Source organism: Euprymna scolopes, chromosome 41 (genome assembly GCF_053919585.1).
Source record: "Euprymna scolopes isolate OS-2025 chromosome 41, ASM5391958v1, whole genome shotgun sequence".
In the NCBI taxonomy this organism is placed as follows: Eukaryota; Metazoa; Mollusca; class Cephalopoda; order Sepiida; family Sepiolidae; genus Euprymna; species Euprymna scolopes.
In genome coordinates, this window is record NC_136522.1 from 65777708 (window position 1) to 65803300 (window position 25593).

The 25593-nt window shown below is 32.9% G+C and overlaps 1 protein-coding gene across 15 annotated transcripts in view; it reads left to right on the forward strand.

Moving 5' to 3' along the window:
* Positions 1-25593, forward strand: part of LOC145266567 (RUN and FYVE domain-containing protein 2-like) — a 328450-nt gene that overhangs the window by 135029 nt on the left and 167828 nt on the right. For all 15 annotated transcript variants that reach the window (XM_080122395.1, XM_080122403.1, XM_080122393.1 and 12 more), the window contains 3 exons: positions 1412-1583; positions 15609-15725; positions 19625-19792. In XM_080122395.1, coding sequence (XP_079978521.1) covers positions 1412-1583; positions 15609-15725; positions 19625-19792 — 457 coding nt within the window. The remainder of the gene's footprint in view (positions 1-1411; positions 1584-15608; positions 15726-19624; positions 19793-25593) is intronic.

Genomic DNA, 25593 nt, shown 5'->3' on the forward strand with positions numbered 1-25593 from the left:
ATTTTTATATGCACTATCATCGTGCCAAGTTTGGTCACGATCGCTCCAGTGGTGTGGGCTGTAGGAGAATTGTGCATGCAGACACACACGAACGCTATTACTTTATATATAGAGAAAGCACATGAAAACAGTGCCTAATCTAGAGGTCAGTGAAGGTCAGATTTAGGATCAGGTTACTTTTCTTACCCCTGAAACTGGTCTTATGTGGTATATACACTTTTTGGTCCCTCAACAAAGGAGAGATTGAACCTAGAAATTCACTCCCATTCGTCTGTTCATTTGGTTGAACTTTTCTAAATAACCATTCCTTGAATTTTTTTAAAAATTTTGCACAAACATTAGTCATGGTGAAAGTAAATTTTTACCTGAACAGATTTTCCGGGATAACTGTGGTTGCCCTCCTAGGGAGCATGGTAGGGGTAAAATTGTCCCCAAATCGTTAAACCTTTCATCTGTTTGCATTTTTCTTAATAAGCATTTCTTATATTTTTTAAAATTTTGCACAAACATTAGTTATGGTGAAAGTAAATTTTTCACTCATGGAGAGAGGCTCCGCATGCTTGTTTAACCTGAAATTTTTGTGCAGTGATATTATTCGAAAGACAAGGTCGCTGGGAAAATGGTGGGATCCTTCTACCGCTCCAGAAGATATCTCACTAATGATGCAGTTCTCTATCTGTATAAAAGCCAAGTACGTCCAAGGATGGAGTACTGCTGCCACATCTGGGCAGGAGCTGCTAAAAACAGCCTATCCTGCTTTGACAGAGTACAAAATAGATTTCGTAGCCTAGTGGGGAATGCCCTTTCCTCTTCCCTGCAACCTCTCTCCCACAGAAGAGATGTTGCAAGCCTGTGTCTGTTTTATCGTTATTTCCATGACAAGTGCTCGTCTGAGCTCTATTCTCTGGTCTCCCCCCTCGCCAATCTTTCACAAAAAACACCCGTCTAACTAAAACCACTGTCAATAATTTTCCCCACTCTTTATGCGTGCCTAAATCAAAACGTAGATTCCATGAACAAAGCTTCTTTCTTAGAACTGCACGACTGTGGAACTCTCTGCTGCTTGCCTGTCCCCCCCCCCCCGAATTCAACTTGGATGTCTTCAAGTCCAACATAAACAAATTCCTGATGACCCTCCCCTTAAGTAATGACACCTTATCAAATCCCCAATACTAACTATTACTACGATACTATCCCATTGATTTCTGTACACACAATAACCCTTATCCCCGAGTGGCTCCTGGGCCTTGATAAGTGGTGACCCCCATTTACAAAAAAAAAAAAAAAAAAAAAATCAATTTTTTTTACAAGAAAGTTGAGGAAACGATCCTTTATAAATTTTCTTTTTAAAGATTTTTTTGTTAATTGTCAGAAACGATAATGCTTTTCTTTTATTCTTTTCATTCTTCAGTGCCACTGTGACCAATTTGCAGCAGAAATTAGAAGGTGTGCAAACGACTAACGCTTTGATGAAGGAAGATCTGGCCATTGCGAAGAACACGATTCTAACTCTGCAGGAAGAGAATGCCACCGTGAAGAAAGAAAAAGATCTTCTTTATAACGATCACAAACGACAATTAGAGGTAGGACACCGTGATATACACGAGTGCCATGCACATTGATAAACCTTTCTCATGCGTACTATTTCTGTTTCTTTCTATTCCTTTCTTACATGCGTCTTTTTTTTTCTCTTTTTTTTTTTTTTACATTCTGTCTTCCTCCTTCCTTTTTTTCCTCCCTTCCCTCCCTCTCTTCTATTCCTCTTTTTTTTATTGTTGATATTATTTTATGCTACTCTATTTTTTTTTTTTTTTTTTTGCAAACTCTCTCTTTTGCTTTTTTTTTCTTACACACATTCTCTTTTACACTCTCTCTCTCCCTCTCTTTTTTACACTCTCTCTTTCTCCCTCTCTTTTTTACACTCTCTCTCTCTTTTATACACTCTCTCTCTTTTACACACTCTCTCTTTTACACTCTTTCTCTCTCTTTTACACACACTCTCTTTTACACATTCTCTCTCTCTCTCTCTTTTATACACTCTCTCTCTTTTATACACTCTCTCTCTTTTATACACTCTCTCTCTTTTATACACTCTCTCTCTTTTATACACTCTCTCTCTTTTATACACTCTCTCTCTCTCTTTTATACACTCTCTCTCTTTTACACACTCTCTTTTTACACTCTTTCTCTCTTTTACACACTCTCTCTTTTACACACACTTTCTCTCGCTTTTTCACACACTTTCTCTCGCTTTTTCACACTTTCTCTCTCTTTTATACACATTCCTCCCTTCTCTCTCTCTTGTACACATCCTCTCTCTCTTTTACATATCCTCTCTTTCACATATGCACTCTCTCTCTCATATACGCTCTCTCTATTTTACATACACACCCTCCCTCTCTCTCTCTCTCTCTCTCTCTTTTTTCGACTATTGTTCTCATCTGAAGTATTGATCTCACATCATTTTGGCTTGTGTAACCTCTGACCTTCTTCAGGTATATCTTGTCAAACTGCAAGGTAATCTTTCTGTCGTACTTGGGAATCTGCATGGAATTTCAAATGGCAGTTTGCTCTCGTTCCGTCAGCCATGACCAAGTAAAAATTTTAAGTAATTTGCAATTGTATTCTTATTTTCACCCACACTGAGGATTGAACCTTCAACTCTCAGAAGAATGTCACATAAAACTGGATTTTACAGAGTACTTTATCCATTATGCCATGGGTGCTTGCAAACTATTCTTGCATGAATTTTGGGAAGCCTTAAACTTATTCTTATTTTTAGGCATACAATCTTACTACTTATTAATGCATATTACTATCTCTTTCTCTTGTTCTTTTTGGTGTTGTCAGATCAGGCTGCTTGAAGATATTGGCTTCCTGACCTAAAATGCACCAAACATTGATGTTATTTTTTTCCTCTTTCCCTTTGTAAAACTTAATCGAAGTAAAAAAAAGAAAAACAAAAACAATTTTCCTCTACAAAACAATCAAACCAAACACCATGAATAAATATTTGAAGATATACAGAACTTGCAGCATAAAACTTCTGGCAAAATGACTGAATTCTGCATTAAATAACTTGAAAAGGGTTGATATGCCGTAAAACAAACCAACCAAACAACTTTGGTTGTATGATTTATTTTTTTAAAACAATTTTAAAGTTTTCCCCGTAGCAATTTTATTATTATTTTTTTAAAGTGCTTTGAGCATTTATTCGAGGTTCCAAGTGTCGTTTCTTTCTCGGACAGGAATTGTGATTAGTAAATAATAAAGTGAACTTGTTTTTCCAATTTCCAACTATTTTTATGGAATTAGTTTTAATATTTCGATTTTGTCAACCAGTCATTTTGGGAGAAGTTTTTATGCTGCAAGTTCTGTATATCTTCAAATATGTCATCCATGGCAGAAGTTGTCAAACTTAAACAGATTAGAATATATTTAAATTTCTTGCTCATTTACTTCTTCTCTCTCTTTCATTTTCATTCTCTCTTTCATTTTCATTCTCTCTTTCATTTTCATTCTCTCTTTCATTTTCATTCTCTCTTTCATTTTCATTCTCTCTTTCATTTTCATTCTCTTTCATTTTCATTCTCTCTTTCATTTTCATTCTCTCTTTCATTTTCATTCTCTCTTTCATTTTCATTCTCTCTTCCATTTTCATTCTCTCTTTCATTTTCATTTTCATTTCTTTCTCTTTCATTTTCATTTCTTTCTCTTTCATTTTCATTTCTTTCTCTTTCATTTTCATTTCTTTCTCTTTCATTCTCTCTTTTTCTTTCATTCTCTCTTTTTCTTTCATTTTCATTTCTTTCTCTTTCATTTTCATTTCTTTCTCTTTCATTTTCATTTCTTTCTCTTTCATTTTCATTTCTTTCTCTTTCATTTTCATTTCTTTCTCTTTCATTCTCTCTTTCTCTTTCATTCTCTCTTTCTCTTTCATTCTCTCTTTCTCTTTCATTCTTTTTCATTTTCTCAGTCTGTTTCATTTTCAGTCTGTTTCATTTTCAGTCTGTTTCATTTTCAGTCTGTTTCATTTTCAGTCTGTTTCATTTTCAGTCTGTTTCATTTTCAGTCTGTTTCATTTTCAGTCTCTTTCATTTTCAGTCTCTTTCATTTTCTCTTTCATTTTCATTTTCTCTTTCATTCTCTCTTTCTCTATCATTTTCATTTCTTTCTCTTTCATTTTCATTCTCTCTTTCATTTTCATTCTCTCTTTCATTTTCATTCTCTCTTTCATTTTCATTTTCTCTTTCATTCTCTCTTTCTCTTTCATTTTCATTTCTTTCTCTTTCATTTTCATTTCTTTCTCTTTCATTTTCATTTCTTTCTCTTTCATTTTCATTTCTTTCTCTTTCATTCTCTCTTTCTCTTTCATTCTCTCTTTCTCTTTCATTCTCTCTTTCTCTTTCATTCTTTTTCATTTTCTCATTCTTTTTCATTTTCAGTCTGTTTAATTTTCAGTCTGTTTCATTTTCAGTCTCTTTCATTTTCAGTCTCTTTCATTTTCAGTCTCTTTCATTCTCTCTTTCATTTTCATTTTCTCTTTCATTCTCTCTTTCTCTTTCATTTTCATTTCTTTCTCTTTCATTTTCATTTCTTTCTCTTTCATTTTCATTTTTTTCTCTTTCATTTTCATTTCTTTCTCTTTCATTTTCATTCTCTCTTTCATTTTCATTCTCTCTTTCATTTTCATTCTCTCTTTCATTTTCATTCTCTCTTTCATTTTCATTCTCTCTTTCATTTTCATTCTCTCTTTCATTTTCATTTTCTCTTTCATTCTCTCTCTTTCATTTTCATTGCTTTCTCTTTCAATTTCATTTCTTTCTTTCATTTTCATTTCTTTCTCTTTCATTTTCATTTCTTTCTCTTTCATTTTCATTTCTTTCTCTTTCATTTTCATTTCTTTCTCTTTCATTTTCATTTTTTTCTCTTTCATTTTCATTTCTTTCTCTTTCATTCTCTCTTTCTCTTTCATTTTCATTTCTTTCTCTTTCTTTTTCATTTCTTTCTCTTTCTTTTTCATTTCTTTCTCTTTCATTTTCATTTCTTTCTCTTTCATTTTCATTTCTTTCTCTTTCATTTTCATTTCTTTCTCTTTCATTCTCTCTTTCTCTTTCATTCTCTCTTTCTCTTTCATTCTTTTTCATTTTCTCATTCTTTTTCATTTTCTCATTCTTTTTCATTTTCAGTCTGTTTCATTTTCAGTCTGTTTCATTTTCAGTCTCTTTCATTCTCTCTTTCATTTTCATTTTCTCTTTCATTCTCTCTTTCTCTTTCATTTTCATTTCTTTCTCTTTCATTTTCATTTCTTTCTCTTTCATTTTCATTTCTTTCTCTTTCATTTTCATTTCTTTCTCTTTCATTTTCATTTTCTCTTTCATTTTCATTTTCTCTTTCATTTTCATTTTCTCTTTCATTTTCATTCTCTCTTTCATTTTCATTCTCTCTTTCATTTTCATTCTCTCTTTCATTTTCATTCTCTCTTTCATTTTCATTCTCTCTTTCATTTTTATTCTCTTTTTCTCTTTCATTTTCTTCTCTCTTTCTCTTTCATTTTCTTCTCTCTTTCAGTCTCTCTTTCTCTTTCATTCTCTCTTTCTCTTTCATTTTCATACTCTTTTTCTCTTTCATTCTTTCTTTCATTTTCATTCTCTCTTTCTCCTCTACCCTCTTTCCTCTCTACCCTCACTCTCTGTCACTCTTTTTCACACACACTCTGTCTTTCACGCACATTTTCTTTCACACTAATACTTCCCATCTCTCGTTCACTCTCCATTAAACTCTATATGCGGAGAATAAAACTTATAGGCAGAGCAAAATGTTGCAGAGAAAGACAACTCAAAGAAGCGGCACATATGCTGAGCGATAATCACTAAGCAGAGAATATTAATCGAGGACCATTAATAACAATAGCTAAGGTCATCATATGAAAATATAAAAAAAGGAAATCAATATAGAATCTTTAGCAATAAGTAGTGATCGATGGTGATGACCCAAAAGTAGGTTTACAGTTATCATGTAGTATAATCTATCTGTATATAATGTAGATTAATCTATCTATATATAATGTAGATTAATCTATCTATATATAATGTAGATTAATCTATCTATATATAATGTAGATTAATCTATATATCATGTAGATTAATCTATATATCATGTAGATTAATCTATATATCATGTAGATTAATCTATATATCATGTAGATTAATCTACATCTTTTACACCTCAAATTAAAAAAACTAAAGTTCAAATTAAAAAAACTAAAGTTCAAATTAAAAAAACTAAAGTTCAAATTAAAAAAACTAAAGTTCAAATTAAAAAAACACAACTTCAAATTAAAAAAACACAACTTCAAATTAAAATACACAACTTCAAATTAAAAAAATCCAAGTTCAAATTAAATTAAAATTTTATTACATGATAGATAAACCATTTATTCTCCAACAGGGAGGTCCTCTTCCCTGAGACATCTAGCGTGATGGCGTTGAACCCGATTACAGAATGCCTGAGACATGGCAGGAGTTACCACTTGGTAGGCTCGGTCGATGGCGGTCTCCACAAGACGAAGACGGTGCTCCACTTTTGTGATATCTTCCGGTTGTGGCACATGTATAACGCTCGGTAGATCCCTCTTGATGACGGCTTTGATGGCTGACCAGGCCATTTCGATGGGGTTGAGAGCCGGGCTGTATGGAGGCAAGCGAATAAACTCCACTTCTGCAAAAGCTGCCTGGTCGTGTAGTTGTTCCACTCGGGAATGGCACGGGGCGTTGTCAATTACCAAGGCTACCTGTCCGGCATCATATCCCATTGCGAAGACAGAATTGAGTAGTTCTGCAACCCATTGGTTGACATCCGGGTGCTTGTAGGCGCCACGCCTGCGGGTGAAGTTGATGAGTCCCTGTTGACTAATACCAGCAACCATGTGAATATTTGGACCTTTCGAGCCTGGAACATGTAGCACCACTCTCTGGCCCCTCGCGGATCGTCCAACGGTCCGAGTACAAAATAAGTTCACGTTTGACTCATCCAAATACACCACATGTTTACCAGCTCCCAATGCGGCCATAACCCTTTCTACATAGATACGACGTTTTACCTTATTCTCCGGAGTGTTGACATTCTCGGCTTGCTTGTGAACCCGTTGTACAGTGAAGAGTCTACCATCGAGATGGTTATTTATGGTAGTAACGCTGATTGGGGGGTTGATTCCATGCATCTCCGAAATCTTCAAGGCCAACTCCTTGAGAGTGATGGTAGGATCTTCTCCGATTATATCAAGCATGTTGTTGACCATGTCCGGATTCACTTTCCCATGTCGCCTTCCACCCCGCGGCTTATCCTCCACGTCTTGCCCCTTGGCCTGTTTATTCACCCAGGCGTACGCGGTGTTCCTATTTATCCCACAGTTCTCTGCGACAGTTGTCCAGTCCCTGCTATTTCGAGCGGCTTCCAGAATCCGACGCTTAGGAGAATTTCGATTGCGTTTGTACTGACCACGTACTGTGCCTCTCTTGACTCCTCTACTTGATCGCACAACTACCGGAGATCCATTGTTATTTTCCATATTTTAAATTATTGTAATGTTAATTGTTAGAAACTTTTCTTTTTTTATTGTTGCGAGCAACTACAAGTAATAGTGGGTAATTTGCATAAGTGATGTTATGCAAATTACCTTACAAAGTTTGAGTATGAATAATTCTAACATAATGTCACCTGCTTTTAAATTGAACTTGGGTTTATTTAATTTGATGTTGTCTTTTTTTAATTTGAAGTTATGTTTTTTAATTTGAAGTTTAGTTTTTTTAATTTGAAGTTGTGTTTTTTAATTTGAAGTTGTGCTTTTTTAATTTGAGGTGTAAAAGGTGTATATATCATGTAGATTAATCTATCTGTATATCATGTAGATTAATCTATCTGTATATCATGTAGATTAATCTATCTGTATATCATGTAGATTAATCTATCTGTATATCATGTAGATTAATCTATCTGTATATCATGTAGATTAATCTATCTGTATATCATGTAGATTAATCTATCTGTATATCATGTAGATTAATCTATCTGTATATAAAAGTGATGGGATGATTCCAATATTTTTCCCAATTCTGTACTAAATTCCCGATTTAGATTCCGAGTTTGTATAAATCTCTTAAAGTATATTTTGTCCTGATTCTTTTAAAAATGCATCATAAATGTGCATATATTTTCGCAAATGTAAAAACACACTTGTGAGAGGATGATGCAGTTATCATGTAGACTATCTATCTATCTATCTATCTATATATATATATATATATATATATATAAATAAAATATACTAGGATTTCAGGCCGGCATTTGCACGGGTGTTTGGAGGTGTATATTGAGCAAAAAAAAAAAAAAAAAAAGCGGTAAATTTTTTTAATTTTGCCTCCTATAATGACCTTTTAAGATTTATTGTTTTGGGCTGAAATCGAGTTAATTAGTTGGATCCATGTCCAAGGAACCTATATCTAAAATTTCAAGTGTTTAGACCCAAAATTGTCGGAGGAGTTTGGTTGAGTTCTCAAAGGTCAAATCGTTGAACTTTGACCCCTTAACAGCCAAATTTCTGCCCGAAAACCGATCAGAAAGATTTTCCCAAATTTCAGTACATCTCAGTAATTTCAAGTCTGTAGACTGAAAATTACCAGAGTTATTGCGTAGGGAAATGTACACACACAGACACATTCACTTTTATAGATATATATATATATATATATATATATATATATAAAAGTGAAATTGTCTGTGTGTGTACATTTCCCTACCAAACTACTCTGTCAATTTTCATTTTACAGATTGAGATTTGACATAAGTAGTATTGAGATTTGGGAAAATCTTTTTAATCGGTTTTCGGCCAGAAATTTTACTGTCAAGTTCAACAATTTGACCTTTGAAAACTTTATCAAACTCCTTCGCCAATTTTGGGTCTAAACACTTGAAATTTTAAATGTAGGTTACTTGGACACTGATCAAACTTTTTAATTTGATTTGAGCCCAAAACAATAAATGTTAAGGGGTCAAAATTGGGGTCAAAGTTGAAAAATTTTTACCACTTCGGTCTCTATCAATTACTCAGCTAATTTTTGGTGTAAACATTTGAAATTTTACATAAAGTGTATTCAGACACAGGGCAAGCTTTTTAATCGATTTTTGGCCGAAAATTTTACTGCCAACGGGTCAAAGTTCAAAAGATTTGACCTTTGCAGTCTCTAGCAAACTATTCAGCCAATTTTGGGTCTAAACATTTGAAATTTTACATAAAGGGTATTCAGACATGCAGCAAACTGTTTAATCAGGTTTTGGGTGAAAATTTGGCTGTCAAGAGGTCAAAGTTCAGAGTTGACCTTTGCAGACTCTACCAAACTCCTCTGCCAATTTTAGGTCTAAACACTTGAAATTTTAGATGTAGGTTACCTCGAAATGTGTCCAGCTTTTTAATGTATATATATATATATATATATATATATTTGCATATAATGTTATGAACAGTACATAGGGCCCAAGCAAAGCCAGGCTGAACTGTTAGTTATTTAAAAACTAACAAAGAGCACTCGTGAGATAAGAGACATCAGCTAATTGCTAAACTTACTGGAAATATTACTATAATTCTTCCGAACCCAGATTACATTGGCTATTTATCCATTATATAATGTATATATTAGTGATGGAGCGATTCCAATATTTTTCCCCGATTCCAATACAATTACCGATTCCGATTCTGATTCTTTATAAATCTCTAAATATTTTATTATAAAATTGTTATTTTGTCCTGATTACCAGAAAAACACATCGTAAATGTGCGTATATTTTCTCAAACGTAAAACACACTTGTGATCTAGAGATTTTAGTCTTACTGGAAGTTTAAAATCAATAAATATTTATTATTTTATTATTACTACAAGCAGTGGAAGATGTTTCTTAAACCAAAATCAAATGAAAAAGATAATTTAAGGAATCGGTTTTGGCATCGGAAAATAGGTTAAAATTTTTTCGATTCCAATGCTGATGCCCCAAAAAAGCTCCAATTTTTTTTGATTCCTAATTCCGATTAATTGTCCCAACACTAATATATATATATACTCCTATAAATTTGTTATTTTTGCGTATTGATATTCATATAAAAATTTTCTATTTATTTAAAAAAAAAATACAACTTTGTTGTATATGGGTCATGGAATTGCATTCATCTGCAAAAGATCTAGCTAATTTGCATATTCTTTTAAACATTAATTTTAATTAATTACCTGTTAGTTTTTTTGGTTTTCTTATGGGATGATCATCTTTAATTAACTATTACGTGTAATTATATTCATGCAGATATTCTATATGATTTATACTTGCGTACTATTTGCGTAAAAACGTTATAGTAAACACATATTAAGAAAAATGTATTTAAAAAAATATATTAAGAAAAATGTATTTAAAATATATATATATTAAGAAAAATGTATTTAAAATATATATATATTAAGAAAAATGTATTTCAAATATATATATATTAAGAAAAATGTATTTAAAATATATATATATTAAGAAAAATGTATTTAAAATATATAAAGAAAAATATATTTAAAAAATATATTTAGAAAAATGTATTTTAAAAATGTATATTAAGAAAAATGTATTTAAAAATGTATATTAAGAAAAATGTATTTAAAAATGTATATTAAGAAAAATGTATTTAAAAATGTATATTAAGAAAAATGTATTTAAAAATGTATATTAAGAAAAATGTATTTTAAAATGTATTAAGAAAAATGTATTTTAAAAAATATATTTAGAAAAATGTATTTTAAAAAATATATTAAGAAAAACGTATTTTAAAAAATATATTAAGAAAAATGTATTTAAAAAATATATATTAAGAAAAATTTATTTAAAAAAATATATTAAGAAAAATGTATTTTAAAAAATATATTAAGAAAAATGTATTTCAAAAAATATATTAAGAAAATTGTATTTAAAAAAAATATATTAAGAAAAATGTATTTAAAAAAATATATTAAGAAAAATGTATTTAAAAAAAAATATTAAGAAAAATGTATTTAAAAAAATTAATTAAGAAAAATGTATTTAAAAAAATATATTAAGAAAAATGTATTTAAAAAAATATATTAAGAAAAATGTATTTAAAAAAATATATTAAGAAAAATGTATTTAAAAAAATATATTAAGAAAAATTGTATTTAAAAAAATATATTAAGAAAAATGTATTTAAAAAAATATATTAAGAAAAATGTATTTAAAAAAATATATTAAGAAAAATGTATTTAAAAAAATATATTAAGAAAAATGTATTTAAAAAAATATATTAAGAAAAATGTATTTAAAAAAATATATTAAGAAAAATGTATTTAAAAAAATATATTAAGAAAAATGTATTTAAAAAAATATATTAAGAAAAATGTATTTAAAAAAATATATTAAGAAAAATGTATTTAAAAAAATATATTAAGAAAAATGTATTTAAAAAAATATATTAAGAAAATTGTATTTAAAAAAATATATATTAAGAAAAATATATAAAAAGAAACTGAACTAGTACTTCTAGTATAGTACTGCTAGAAATAAATTTATTTAAAAAAAAATGTTTACTATATGTTAATAAATTAATTTGCATATTTTCTTTTTTTTTTTCATACAATCTGATCATCTGATCATTAAAGAAACAAGTGAGTAAAAAAATAAGTGTTGTGCAATGTATATTTCTCCACCCCCAACAAAATCTTTTTTATATAAATTAATTTGCACATTATTTCTGCTTTTAACTGTTTAAGTAAAACAAAGAAAAAAATTACCGATAGTAAATATATTTTAAGATGTAAACAAATTATTTTAAATCAAAACAAATGATGTAGTTTGAAAATCATATTTGGCAATGGTTTTTGCATGATGTCATCAAATATGTCGTTTTTTAATTTTTGAGATGAGAATTAATTATTCGTATTATTTGTATTATTTCAATTACTGTTCTCATTTTAAACGTTCAAAATTCACAATGTTTTAGGTCGATGTAACTCTAACCATCTTCAGGTGTATCTGCATATAATTCATGACCTCGTTCTGTCAGCCATGACTGGGTAGAAATCCTAAATAATTTGTAATTCTATTTTGAGCATTGCTTGCACTGAAGATTTTGAATCTTCAACCTTCAGAAGAGTGTCTATTACAACTGAATTTTAACAAGTGTTGTATCCACTACACCATGGGTTCTTGTGTGGATTAAGATTCTGTGCAGGATTTTTGAGTTTGATAGAAAAATTTGTTAATTCGATAAAATACACCTGAAGAAGGTCAGAGGTTACATCGACGAAAACATTGTGAAAGAAAACATTCATAAAGGGGACAGTAGTCTAAGAAATTCAAATAATGCAAATAATCAGATGTGGTGTTAGGCTAAACTCATTCTTTTCAGCTGCAGTATAAAAAGGATGTGACATCTATCATATGCTTTGTGTTGTTTCACTGGAAACTGAGTTTCCCTGTGTTGTGTCTTGCTTGATATTGTTAATCAACAAACAAGGATAATAAATTCCACAGTTGGAGACGTTACAAACAATTATTATATCGAAATTGAGTTGTTGATCATCATTTTGGATGATACTTAGTTTGTTGCACTTTATTTTCGGGGTTATTTATTTATGTTGGTAGTGTAGAAGAAAATGCATGGATGTTTTTAAGAAAGGTGTATTAAAAAATGGAGAATAAATTTAAAAAAAAAAAAAAAGAAGGCGGTGGGTAAATCACCGTTGTAAAATGCTCTTATGGTTGTCAACGGGTTAAAGTAGATTTATATGTAAGAAAGTTGCGTTAAAATAACTTAAACGTAATACGGAAATGAACGATATAAAAAAAATCAGAAAATATTAACCATTGTTTATTTGGATAATTTAAACGCAAAAGAAAAAATTGGGATGCTGAAAACGTACACAGTAAAACAATACATTTTATTGTCGCGTTGATTATTTAGTATAATATATATCATTTATATGAAACAGGTCAATGATTATACGCATTATTTGTAATCACGTTTGGGTTTGCTTCCCATACCTTGAAGTTTTTTATTCAATATATTTAAGATATTCGCTTTTCTAAGGACGTCCGTTTGTTCAAACGAGACCGGTCCATTGATTTGTGTTTATTTGTTTATGCTGTTATGGGTTTATGTTTATGGACGCATGCGCAACCGGAAGTCAGGTTACAACACTCATTACAAAGTCATTTGAGTGATATATATATATATATATATATATATATATATATATATATAATTTCGGCCAGATCGCTTCATCAGTTTCTGAGAAAAAATGAGAGTAAATGTTGTATTGTGCATCGAATGAATACCATAATACTTACTTCGCTGCACCTTCTCATAACAAATGTCCATCCAAAATTTAAATCAGATCGGCCTAGTAGTTTCCAAGAAAACTAGAGTAAATCTGGTACTGTGGTGATTAATTCCTAATCGTATACCGAATGGATACCGCAATACTTAATTTGGTGCACCTTATCGCAACAATGGTCCTTATTAAGTTTTAGTCAGATTAGCTGAGTAGTTTTAGAGAAAAAAGTGGAAGTAAATGTGGTATTGAACATCATCATCATCATCAGTTTAACGTCCATCATCATCAGTTTAACGTCCATCATCATCATCATCATCATCATCAGTTTAACGTCCATCCCACACATGCTAGTATGCATTGAACGATTTTAAGAAACTTTCAAACTAAGATATTTATGACCAGGTCTTTATTTATCCCTCTTTCTCTCAAGTCAATCACTTATCACTTCCTCCCACCTTTTTGTCCTTTGCCTCCCCCTATTAGCTGACCCTGCTACCGCAACTGTTCTATATCTATTAACAACCATCATCATAATTATATCATCATCATCTGTACTCTTTTCATTTCCAATCCGGAAAACAACTCATAGCTTTCATTCTTTCATAAAAATTCTGATCAGCTAATTAACACCCACACATGCACACACACACACGCACGCACACATATGTGCACACAAATGCATGCATGCACACGTCGGTGTGCACACATATGTACAGACACATATGCACACACACACACACACGCATACATGTGTGCACATACATGCACACACAATGCAAATACACACACACACATGCACTGATATGTTTGTATCGCTTTGCACGCAGCTTTAGCATTTCACTTTTCATCCATTTTGTTTTGTCTGTTGTACGTCTTCCATGTCATCAAAAATATTGATAGTTGGATATATTTTTCAATAACAACTCTTTTAAAAAGAAATGTATGTATATGCTCATACGTTCGATATCAAAGTTGTGTAAATTTATTCATTGATTTTTTTTGCATGGGTTTTGCAGTTTGAATTTTGGGATCAAGTAGATGTTAGGCACCCCCAGGATGAACGTCAACTAAAGGGACACATTTTGTCTTAGCATTTTTTTTTTTGGGGGGGGGGGTAATTTATTTAAAAAAAATTTTTTTTTTTTTTTTTTTTAATTTTTTTAACCTCTGTTTGAATTTTTTCCAAACACCATGTAATAATATATATATATATACCTGCAGATTACAACTCAAATCACTGGCGGGATCGAAATGTTGCTAACAATTAAAGCACCACTGAAATGGTGAAGAATATCAAACATGACAGGAGAGTCCATTATGATATATAAACTTGAATTTCTTATATATAATATATATATATATATATATATATATACACACATCAGAAGTTTATAAATTGAAGAATTTTGGAAATTGAAAAAGAATATATAAGTATTAATAATAATGTTCTAGGACAATCCTAACCAAAAGAAAATGCTCAATATTTGAGATAGAGCATCGATATCAGAAAGAAGTTAAAATTTTGCAAATCATAATTTGCAAAATTTATTATTCGAAACAAGGCATACCGGTTAAAAGATTTTTCCTTATTTCATGGCATTTCAAAGAATGACTCTTCTCCTCAGAGGAAAATAATTAGCAAAATAATATGTATATAGACTAGCTATAATTTTGCTGGTTAGCACATAGTTTGAAGATTTGTATTTCCCATACTCTGAAGTTTTCAAACTATGTGCTAATCAACAAAATTATACAATGGTATCCTATTGAAGTTAAGACCCTGGTATGGTATAATAGACACATAATATTAGTTTTTATTATTTTTTAAAAACTTTTGTCTTAATTTTTCGAGTATAAAACTTTTCTTTAGTGGCCGGGGTGTGGTGTCTGCTCTGATGTTGCTCTCAAGTTAAATTGTTCTCAGACATTGGAGGGAGACACCCTTCTATGCTAAGGCAATTTTATTTTTGCATACTGCCAGAGTGCCCCCTTTTGGGGGAACTGGTTTTCTCCCACATTAAAAACGACCTTGTGTCACATTTTGTTTTTGTGGAGAAGCACATAGATACCAGAGATGTTTAGTTAAAGGTACTTGAATGTTTTCTTACCTCACTTGATTGGTTGATTTTGGTTGTCAGGTGATTACAGTAGCCAATCAGTGATGATTTTATTTTTCCCCCTGATCTAATGTCTACCATATTAGTAACTAGATGTATTTCTTGTTGTTTTCAGCTCACAAAGCAAGATATTGACACTGAACGAGAGACGTATCAAACGTCCCGTGCAGGCCTGGACACTTTATTTGCTGACGCCAAAAAACGACTGGAAGATGAGACTCAAACTAGGCTAGTGAGTATATTTTTACTGTGTCCTTTTGAAAATGTCGTTTTTCTTTTATCTTTTTTTTACTTCAATTGCTTGGACGTGGCTGGGATTTAAAAAACATCTGAGCTAAGATCAAATTTGATTGACAACCCACTTTTAAGTCATAACAAATTAAAAAGAAAAAAACTAATAAAACTCTGAGTTAAAATAAAGAAATATTTATTTTAACATAAAACAAAACATATAATCAATATTTACAAGTAAATACACCTTTTTTTAGTACTACTGTTCCTATTTACAATGCCTTCCCATGGGACAGAGTTAGATACCAGGGCCGTTTTTTAATGTAGAGAAAAGGAAAAAAATAAAAATTGTCTCAGTCGTGAAGGATTTCTCCACCGCTGATAGAGAACAAGAAATTGAAGTGCAGCATCTGAAGAACAGATACTACACTTTGAGCTATTTATTTGCTCCCCCACTGAGTAAATTAGGCACAAGGCCGATTTTTAAAGTGAGGAGTGAAGGGGAAATGGGGACCAACTCCCTGGGGAGTAGGGGAGCTGGATAGTGACAATTGGTATGAAGTGTTGCCCCTACATTAACCAAGGTCTTCTCTGTGGGGTCACTCCCACATAGGGTCTTTGCTTGCAGTATCTGCCGGAACAGATACTACACTTTGAGATATTAAATCCTTTATTTATGTTAAAAATACATTGAAAATCAACAATGAACAAAAAACTTATGCACATGGCCAACTCAAAAGGGAGGATTGTGGGGGTCGTTGGTCATCCTTGTCACTCCAGAACTAAACAAAATCAAAGTTTCTCCCAGCTAGTATCTTTTTTCACCATAATACCGCATTCACCCTTTCATACTAGGGGACATCCAACTCCCAATTTTTAAAACATTTTTTATTGACGTGTAAAAACAAAAAAGATAACAATAAAAATGGTACAATAATTCATTTGTGTCGAGGGTGGGTGGGGTGGGGGGGGTGATTAGCAGGACCCTCCTAACCCCGTCTAGTTGATAGACTGCCCGTTACACTAGGTTTGTAAAAGGAACCTGGCTTCTGCGGGTCAGTCTCTAAGTGGGGATGCCCTCTAGATGGGGATGAATGGAGAAAAGAAAATCTTGTCCCGAAGGCCAGGTAGTTTTGAAAGTGAATATAAGGTGTATAACGTTAATGGCTAAAGGGAGATAAGAACTACTATACGGCTGGAATTTTATAAACGTCTGAGCTAAGATCAAATTTGATTGACAACTTTGAAGTCACCATGTTTTTAATAACATGTTGTTGGTTGATTGTTTTTGTTTTACGGCACATCAACCCTTTTCAGATTATTTAATGCCGGATCCAGTGATTTTTGAAGGACAATTTTTTAGTAGAGTATATTTGTTTTTTTTTAAGTTGGTTTCTATTTAACCTGTAGTTGGGACCTTAACAGGTACTACCAGTCCGGGTCAGAGTGGACCTGGGAGCAATGGCAATTAAAGGGGTGGCTCCACACTCCCCAAAGCCCGCAAGCTGGGGCCTCAACATCGGATGTAGTTTAAGGTCATATTCAAGACCAATAACCTGTTGTGTTACGTGTCTGTCCAGGGATATGATGTGCAACAAATTAAAAGAAAAAAAACCTAATAAACTCAGGCTTAAAATCAAGAAATATTTATTTCAACTTAAAACATACTAATAATATTTTTTTTATTTTTTATTTTTTTATTACATTTTCACCCCAAACAAGGCAAATTGCCACTTTGGTGTAGGAGGCTACTATCAGGAGAAACAACTACTGGGGTACTATGTAGGGATTTGGGCAGCAAGGTGTCGGTTCACGTTACACTTGAACTTCTGCACGTCAGTACTGTTGGGGAAGCAGGGACCTGGAATGGAATTCCAGAGTCTTGCGGTTCTGGGGAAGAAACTATTGGAGTAAAAAGATCTTTTACACCTAGGGATCTCTACAGTGTGGGGGTGGGATCTAGTAGCCTTTCGGGTTTGTCGAGGGTGCTCGCGTCGTGGGGGCACAAGTGATTGCAGTTCGTCAGAGCATTCACCACTAAAATACTTGTAGAAAAGGCAGAGGGATGCAACATTTCGTCGATGGGACAGAGGCTGAAGCTTAGATGCCAGTTCAGGGCCTATCAGGTTTGCGACTCTCTTTTGAACCTTGTCAAGGAGCGAGAGACTAGTAGCAGATGCACCAGCCCAGATGTGGCAGCAATACTCCATACATGGGCGAATGGTGGCCTTATAGAGGTTCAGGATACTTTCGGGTGTTAGTAGTTTTCTAGCACGGTAGAGAGAGCCTACCTTTCTTGCAGCGGCCCTGGCAATGCCTTCAATGTAATTGTTCCAACTCATGTTTCCTGTGAACGTTAGGCCAAGGAGTTTGAAAGATGGACTCTCAGATAAAGAGTCGTTGGCCATTGCTATGGGTGGTAGAGAGGGTTTCTTGTAACTACCTGAATTATTCTCTTATCAAGTAAATCTGCGTTCTTAGTACTAATCCTACTAGTTTTGAATACGGTTATTAGGTCTTTAGCGTTGATAATGAAAGGGAGATAATGACTACTAACTTCAAATCAAATTTTTTATCTAGTGTCTGTCTGTGTACATTTCCCTACGCAATAATTCTGTCAATTTTTAGTCTACAGACTCGAAATTTGATATACAGGGTACTGAGATTTGGGAAACTCGATGCGATCAGTTTTTGGCCAGAAATTTGGCGATTAAGGGGCTAAAGTTCAACGATTTTACCTTTGAGAAGCCTATCAAACTCCTCCGACAATTTTGGGTCTACGCACTTGAAATTTTAGATATAGGTTCCTTGGACATGGATCTAACTTAATAACTGGATTTGATCCCAAAACAAGAAATGTTATATTTTTGATTCATTGTATGACTTAAAAATAAACATTGCCTTGAAACAGCTGTAAACAACAAAATGTGTCTGCGTATCCTCTTTTTATATTATCTTTTTTCCTCTTTGTTTTTAATTCCTAACACTTTTGGGAGAGAAGGGGACATTGATAGTATCACACCACCCTGAAAATAGTCCTACTGTATGGTGTTGAGACATGGACCCTAACAAAGCCATTGTATGTGACATCACGAAAACGAAGCCACTTGTTTTCTGGATGCCTTCAGACGGTTATCACAATTGAGGTAGAAGTTACATTCATCGAAAACCTACTGCAGGGTATGGTATATGAAGAGCGTAAAAGAATTGCAAACAGTCATGCAAGATTGAAAATGCTGGAGGTACCGTGTGGATTCTGTGAAGCGTCCTGAAGAACAACGAATAAAGTAATTGTATCAGTTAATTGGGTACTTGTACGGTTTACTCAAGACATTAAAAAATGAAAATATTGAAAAAAGGTTATATTGTACATATCCATTATGGAATGAAGTTCTCCAAAAAAAATTTCACTTAATTTCATCATTTTTTTTTTTTTTACAGTGAAAAAACAATTTATTATGATAGTGAGCAAAAAATTCGATTTTTAAGAAGAAAAGCTAGTAATAAAGATGGAGAGGGAGTGTCGGCACTTTATATGGAGTTATCTCCCCGTGACGTATTAAACATTTCCATAATGGCTGACTTTAATGCTTGATCAAATTAAATGAAATTTTTTTTCAGAGATCTTCAGTCCAAAACGGATACGTACAATATAACCTTTTTTTTTTTCTTTTTTTTTCTCGATATTTTCATTTTTTAATGTCTTGATTAAACTGTATAAGTAGCGTTAATTGTTATCTCCCTTGTTTTATTTTCCATTTTCAAAATGGAGTCTTCAGAATCAAGAACTTGAAAAAAAATGAGCAACTTCAAATCAGTTAATTTCCAAAATAGTCTTGAAAATCATATTAAATTTTCTTATTTTCCATTTTTTTTTTTTTTTTTTTTCTGTCTTCGTAGGATGTCGAGCGAGAACTTGAGCTTCAGATTAGTATGAAAACGGAAATGGAGATGGCACTTCGTCTGCTAGAAAAAGACATTCACGAGAAACAGGACAATATTGTCTCAATACGCAAACAACTCGAGGATATTAAGAAACTCAACCTTGAAATGTACAACAAACTCCAGGTAAGACATACAGCTTTCTGCGACGTCCACAAACATGATTTTGGAGATTAACAGTTTTGAATCTCAGCATGTGCGCATATCTGACAATAGAGAAAAGTCAGTCCTGGGTTACAATAGGGCAGTACCAAGATCACGAAGATAAAAAATCCTCTTCAGTTGGTAATGACGTCATCATATCTAGTATAAACGAAATCACCAACTGTGGGGATTGTTTTTAAATTTTGGAAAGGTGTGTGTGGTTAATCCAATGTATGTTATTACAATTAATGTACACAATGATTTAATTGATGTCTCAAACATAGCTATCATCAGAAGAAATGAAAATCAAGATATAATACAAAAATATATTGTCTTTTATGGGGAAATTTATGCACCAATACTGGCAGCAATGTAATTTCTTCCGAGGAATTTGTTTTTAATATATTTTTTGTACTTATGCAAAATATGGACAGTGCCATCATTGGAATTATCTGGGAAGTTTACATAAAATGCTGAAAGATGGTGAAACACACTGAGCCAAGGAAAACACAGCAGTCAACATCATTTTCTAAAATATTTTTTATTGGTTTATTAAAAAAAAAGCAACTAAATATTTATTTTGATTTGAACAAAAATAGCAAAAAAAAAAATAATTAAAAAAAATTTATTTTTGGCTATGAGTTGTTTGTTATTCAAAAAGTAAATATTTATTCATGAAACTTACCTTGCAATGATTGTTTTTTTTTTCTTGATTTGAATTTTAATTTTCTTAAAGTTCCACAAAAATTTTTCCAATAATTATTCATTGCATTCTCTCTGTGACAACAAAAAGAATATTGTTTCCATTTTTTTAATTAATTTTTCATTAAATTTTCTTCATAATAATAAAATTTCTTTATCATTGAAAAAATTGGCTAACGTTTTTGTGCAAGAAAAAACAAAAATAAAATAAAGAAAAAAATCACCAAACTTTCATTTGGCAACTTCCAGCATTTTGCGTAAATTGCCTGAAAAATTTGGACAAAAATACTTGCATTTCTGAATTTTTAAGATGAGGATTAGTTATTGTTCAAGGACACTTGGCGCAGTGGTTAGAGTGCTGGGAAAAATCAGTTGTAAAAGTGAAGTTTAAAGGTTCAATTCTTAGTGTAGGCAACTGAAAAATACAATTGCGAATCACTTAGGATCTCTATTCGATCATGGCTGATGGAACGAGGGCATACTACGCGAGTGAAGTAAATAAAGGATTCTGTTCAAAATTCTGTCCATATTCCCAAGCTCAAGAAGATACACCTGAAGAAGGCCAGAGGTTATATTGACCGAAACATTGTGAAAATGACACTCAAGATGAGAACAGTAGTCTGAAGATTCCAGATAATACAAGCATTGTCCTTATTTTGCATATGTACCTTTTTTTTTTTTTTTTTTTTTTTAACTACTTATCAAGGCTGAAAACCACTCGAGGATAATGAACTAGATAGTCAGTTGAATGATAAAGAATGTTATGAGAGGATTTAAACTGAATGAAATGCAACAATAGATTATTTTACCTACCTGTATTTAGTTGATGTCCCAAACATAGCCATCATCAGAATAAATGCTCACCTTTCCCAAGAAAAAAAAATTTTTTTTTTAAATCTTTGTTGTACATACCATGACAGAAAAAAAAAAAAAAAAAAAACGGACACCAAAAATCATGTCAACTGATCAGGTAGTTTTATTACAAAAAAAAAAAAAAAATTTTATAGCTAAACGACAATCTCGCAATGCCACCTTGCAAATAGTTTCAAGTACAAGGGAGATAATTCCAAATAATTCAAACTTGTGAGTTTTTAGAAAGCCATTCTTAACATGGGGAAAATTGAGTTATCTACCCATGACGTGTTAAAGAATTCAAAGATGTCTACCTTCAACGCGCTGTCATAAAAATGTGTTTTTCCACTGTAAAAAAAACAAAAAAACTACTCGATCAAATTAAGTGAAATTTTTTTTTCGGAGATCTTCAGTCCAAAACGGATATGTACAATATAACCTTTTTTTTTTTTTTTTTTCGATATTTTCATTTTTAATGTCTTTATTAAACTGTACGAGTGCCTAGAAAAGATAAATGTGCAAGTTGTAGTGAGTGGAAATGCATTCCTAACAGGAGAATGGTCTTATGTAGATATTACAGGGCAGATTTTTTTTTACATGGAAGTCACCACTTATCAAGGCCCGGAGGCCACTCAAGGATAAGAGTTATTGAGTATACAGTAATCAATGGGACAATATCGTAGTAATCATTAGTAATGGAGATCTGATAAAGTCTCTTACTTAAAGGGGCGGTTTATCAGGAATTTGTTTATGTTGGACTTAAAGACATTCAAGTTGTAGTCAGGTGGGAAACAGGCAAACGGAAGAGAGTTCCACAGCCGTGCGCTTCTAAGAAAGAAATCTTTGTTCATGGAATCTACCCTTTGATTTAGGCACAGATAAAGAGTGGGGAAAATTGCTGACAGTGCTTTCAGCTAGATGGGTGTTTTTTGTGAAAGATTGGCGAGAGGGGGGGGGACCAGAGATTGGAGCTCAGACAAACACTTCCCATGGAAATAACGATAAAACAACGATAGGCTCGCAACGTCCCTTCTGTAGGAGAGAGGTTGCAGGGAAGAGAAAGGGCATTCCCCACTAGGCTACGAAGTCTATTTTGTACTCTGTCATGGCAGGATAAGTTGTTTTTAGCAGCTCCTGCCCAGATATGGCAGCAGTACTCCATCCTTATTTTATATTTTTATAAAAGGAAAATATTGCTTTAATAGTAAATAAATTCCCGACTCTTTATTAGAGGATGCCATGATCAGAAACCAAAACCTAAAGATCTTCCAACTTTGACTTTCTTATAAATCTAATATATAAACGGCTATATGTCTGTCTGTCTCCAAATTTTCAAACTCTATCTCTTCTGAAACTAAAAGTTGCAAAGCGGTGCTAGGGACCTAAAATGATTGACTTTTTTACGAACCGTTCTTTTATGGGTCTTTAGCTAGTTAAAATAGTTTTCAAGGGGTCAAAAATGAATCAAATTGAAAAAATCTCTATACATTTTTTTGTTCATCCATCTTAGTTTAGTTTTAATTTTTAATCGGTTTATGTGTGTGTCACGTTAGTACAGTGATAACGTCACCAACTTTGAATGCTACAATTTCAGTTTTGATTCTAGCCGTGATACCCAAGTACTTTTTTTTTACTTTTGAAATTACGACTCTGTAATGTATGAAATCTGGACAAATTAAAATATCATATTTAAGCGTATTTTACGACTGGGCAAAGCCTTCTCCCTCCAATGCTAGTAGACCTTAAAACATTACCATAAAAAAATAATTATAGCTTTGGTGTGGCATCGTAGATTTATGATTTACGTCATGTTTCAAAGTATGAATTCAAACACAAGCGATAATAATAATAATAATAAAAAAAGGCTTAGAGAACCCATAATAGATAGAATAAATGTCTGAGTTATAGGGAAATGTTCTTAGAAGTTTGTAGATATTAGTTAAAGGTAGATGAAGTAAGCATGTGTTGCAATGGTATTAGGAATTAGCTAGGTCAACCATTTTGGATAATCGAGTCTTCTTTGTGTAGAACTATCAAAGGGAAATAACTCCTTTTCTGTTTCAAACGTAGTTACTTCTCTTTTTAACTTCATTTTTTTTTTTTTTACATGGAGTTCACCACTTATCAAGGCCCAAGGGTCACTCGGGGATAAGGGTTATTGTGTGTACAGTAATCAATGGGATAGTGTAGCAATAGTATTGGAGAATTTGATAAAGTGTCATTACTTAAGGGGGCGGTTCATCAGGAATTTGTTTTTGTTGGACTTGAAGACATCCAGGTTGAAGTCGGGAGGGAAACAGGCAAGCAGAACAGAGCATTCTGTGAGTTCTCAGATGCTAACGGGCGCCATTAAAAGAATGCTGAGAGTTCATAGTCGTTCAGGAGTCTGGTGATTAAACTTGGCAATATACATCGATCACAAAGTAGAGGCCTGCTTGCGGCTAAATTGAGAAAGAACAGTAACGAGCATTCTCTTTCATAAGCTTTGGGACCAGTGCTCTGCTCGCATAAGGCATTGTTTCTGATTGGGCAGATTTGAATCGAAATTAAATGTTTGCTCCAATCAGTAATCAGCTTAGAAGTAAAGCAAACATTTCAAATATCATTAACTAGCCTGGGTGACCGGCATTGCCTGGGTATTTGAAAGTGTGTGTTGAGGGGGGGGGGAAAGTGGTAGTAGGCAGGCAGGCTCAAAGAACATGAAAAAAAAAAAGTGATGTCTTTGCCGTTGCGCCCATAGCCAAACCGGAAGTGGCAAAGGTTTAAATTAATGCTAGACAATCGAAAAGAAGTGATAACTTTAAAAAATATCGGTGAAAAAAGAGACGCCTCTTAAGTTAAGGATGAAGGAATTAATGTTTTTAGCCAATTTTTTGATATTTGCCGCCCGAAGGGTGGAGCTTCAAAATGATACTGACATCGTCAAAATCCATTGCCTCTGTCGAAAGTTTTAGGCAGATATACATACATACAAACAGACAGGTGAGATTTATATTATGGACTAGCAGGGGGGGGGGGTATCTGGCGTTACCCGGGTGTTTGGAGGTGTAAAAGAAAAAAAAGCTTAGTAGGAAGGTAGGATTGAACCCCGAAGCCTTGACGCGAAGGTGAAAACAAAAGGGAAAAAAAGTCAGACACCTAACCGTTTCGGCCACGAGGGAAAGAAACGGATAAGGTCGTTATATGAAGGTTTATGAAGCGAAATAAACAGGTGCAAGGAAGTGGCGTGGTGTCTGACCTAGTTTTGCGCTGCAAACCAGATCATTCGCTTTCGCTTTTTGAAGACGCGTCGAGCTGATAAAATTTGGGCAAATTGAATACACACGCGAGCCCCGTTGTTAAATCGTAGTTTTTATGATTTAGAGGCGACATAAAAAGTTTTAAGTATGAGCGAGCCTACCCAGAAGGCCTATGAAAAAAAGCCTTTCACGGACATACACAAAAAGCGAACATACATACATACATACATACACACACACATTTTTGCTTTTATATTTATAGACTAGCGGGGGTTACCCGGCGTGGCCCGGGTGTTTGTAGGTGTGTGTGTTGGAGAGGTGGGGGGGGGGTTTATAAAAAAAAAAAAAAAAAAGTTGGCCAGGTGTTTGGAGGTGTAAAAGAAAAAAAAAAAAAGTTTTAGTAGGAAAGTAGGCTTGAACCCTGTTGACTTGGAGATGGAAACAAAATGGGAAAAAAAAAGCCATCTCGGCCACGAGAGAAGAGGAATGAAAAACCGCTTAATTTAATGTTTATAGAATGAAATCAACAGGTACGAGAACCTTAAGTCGCTTGAAACATGACGCAGCTGCAAGCCAGTTTTCGTTTGTTTTATACTGAAAAGCAAAAGATACAAGGGACGCTCTAAAAAGCTGGAAAAAATAGCACGTGAAAGTCAGGCGACCCCCGTTCGTAACTCATATATATTATCATTTAGACGTGATATAAAAAGTTTTAAGAAGGAATGAACCGACCGAAAAGTCCAGCGAAAAAAGTCTTTTACAGACATACACAAAAAGCGAGCACACATACAAACACACATTTTCGCTTTTATATTTATAGATGACTGCTGATATAATTTATAGTAAGGAATACGACTAATACAGGAGCATTTCTATTATTAACCTTTCAAATTTTTTATTTTGGATAATTTCGTCAAGTATTTTTATCAACATATTTTCAACTCTAATATTAAAAAAAAAAACAAAAAAAAAAAAAACAAACAAACAGCC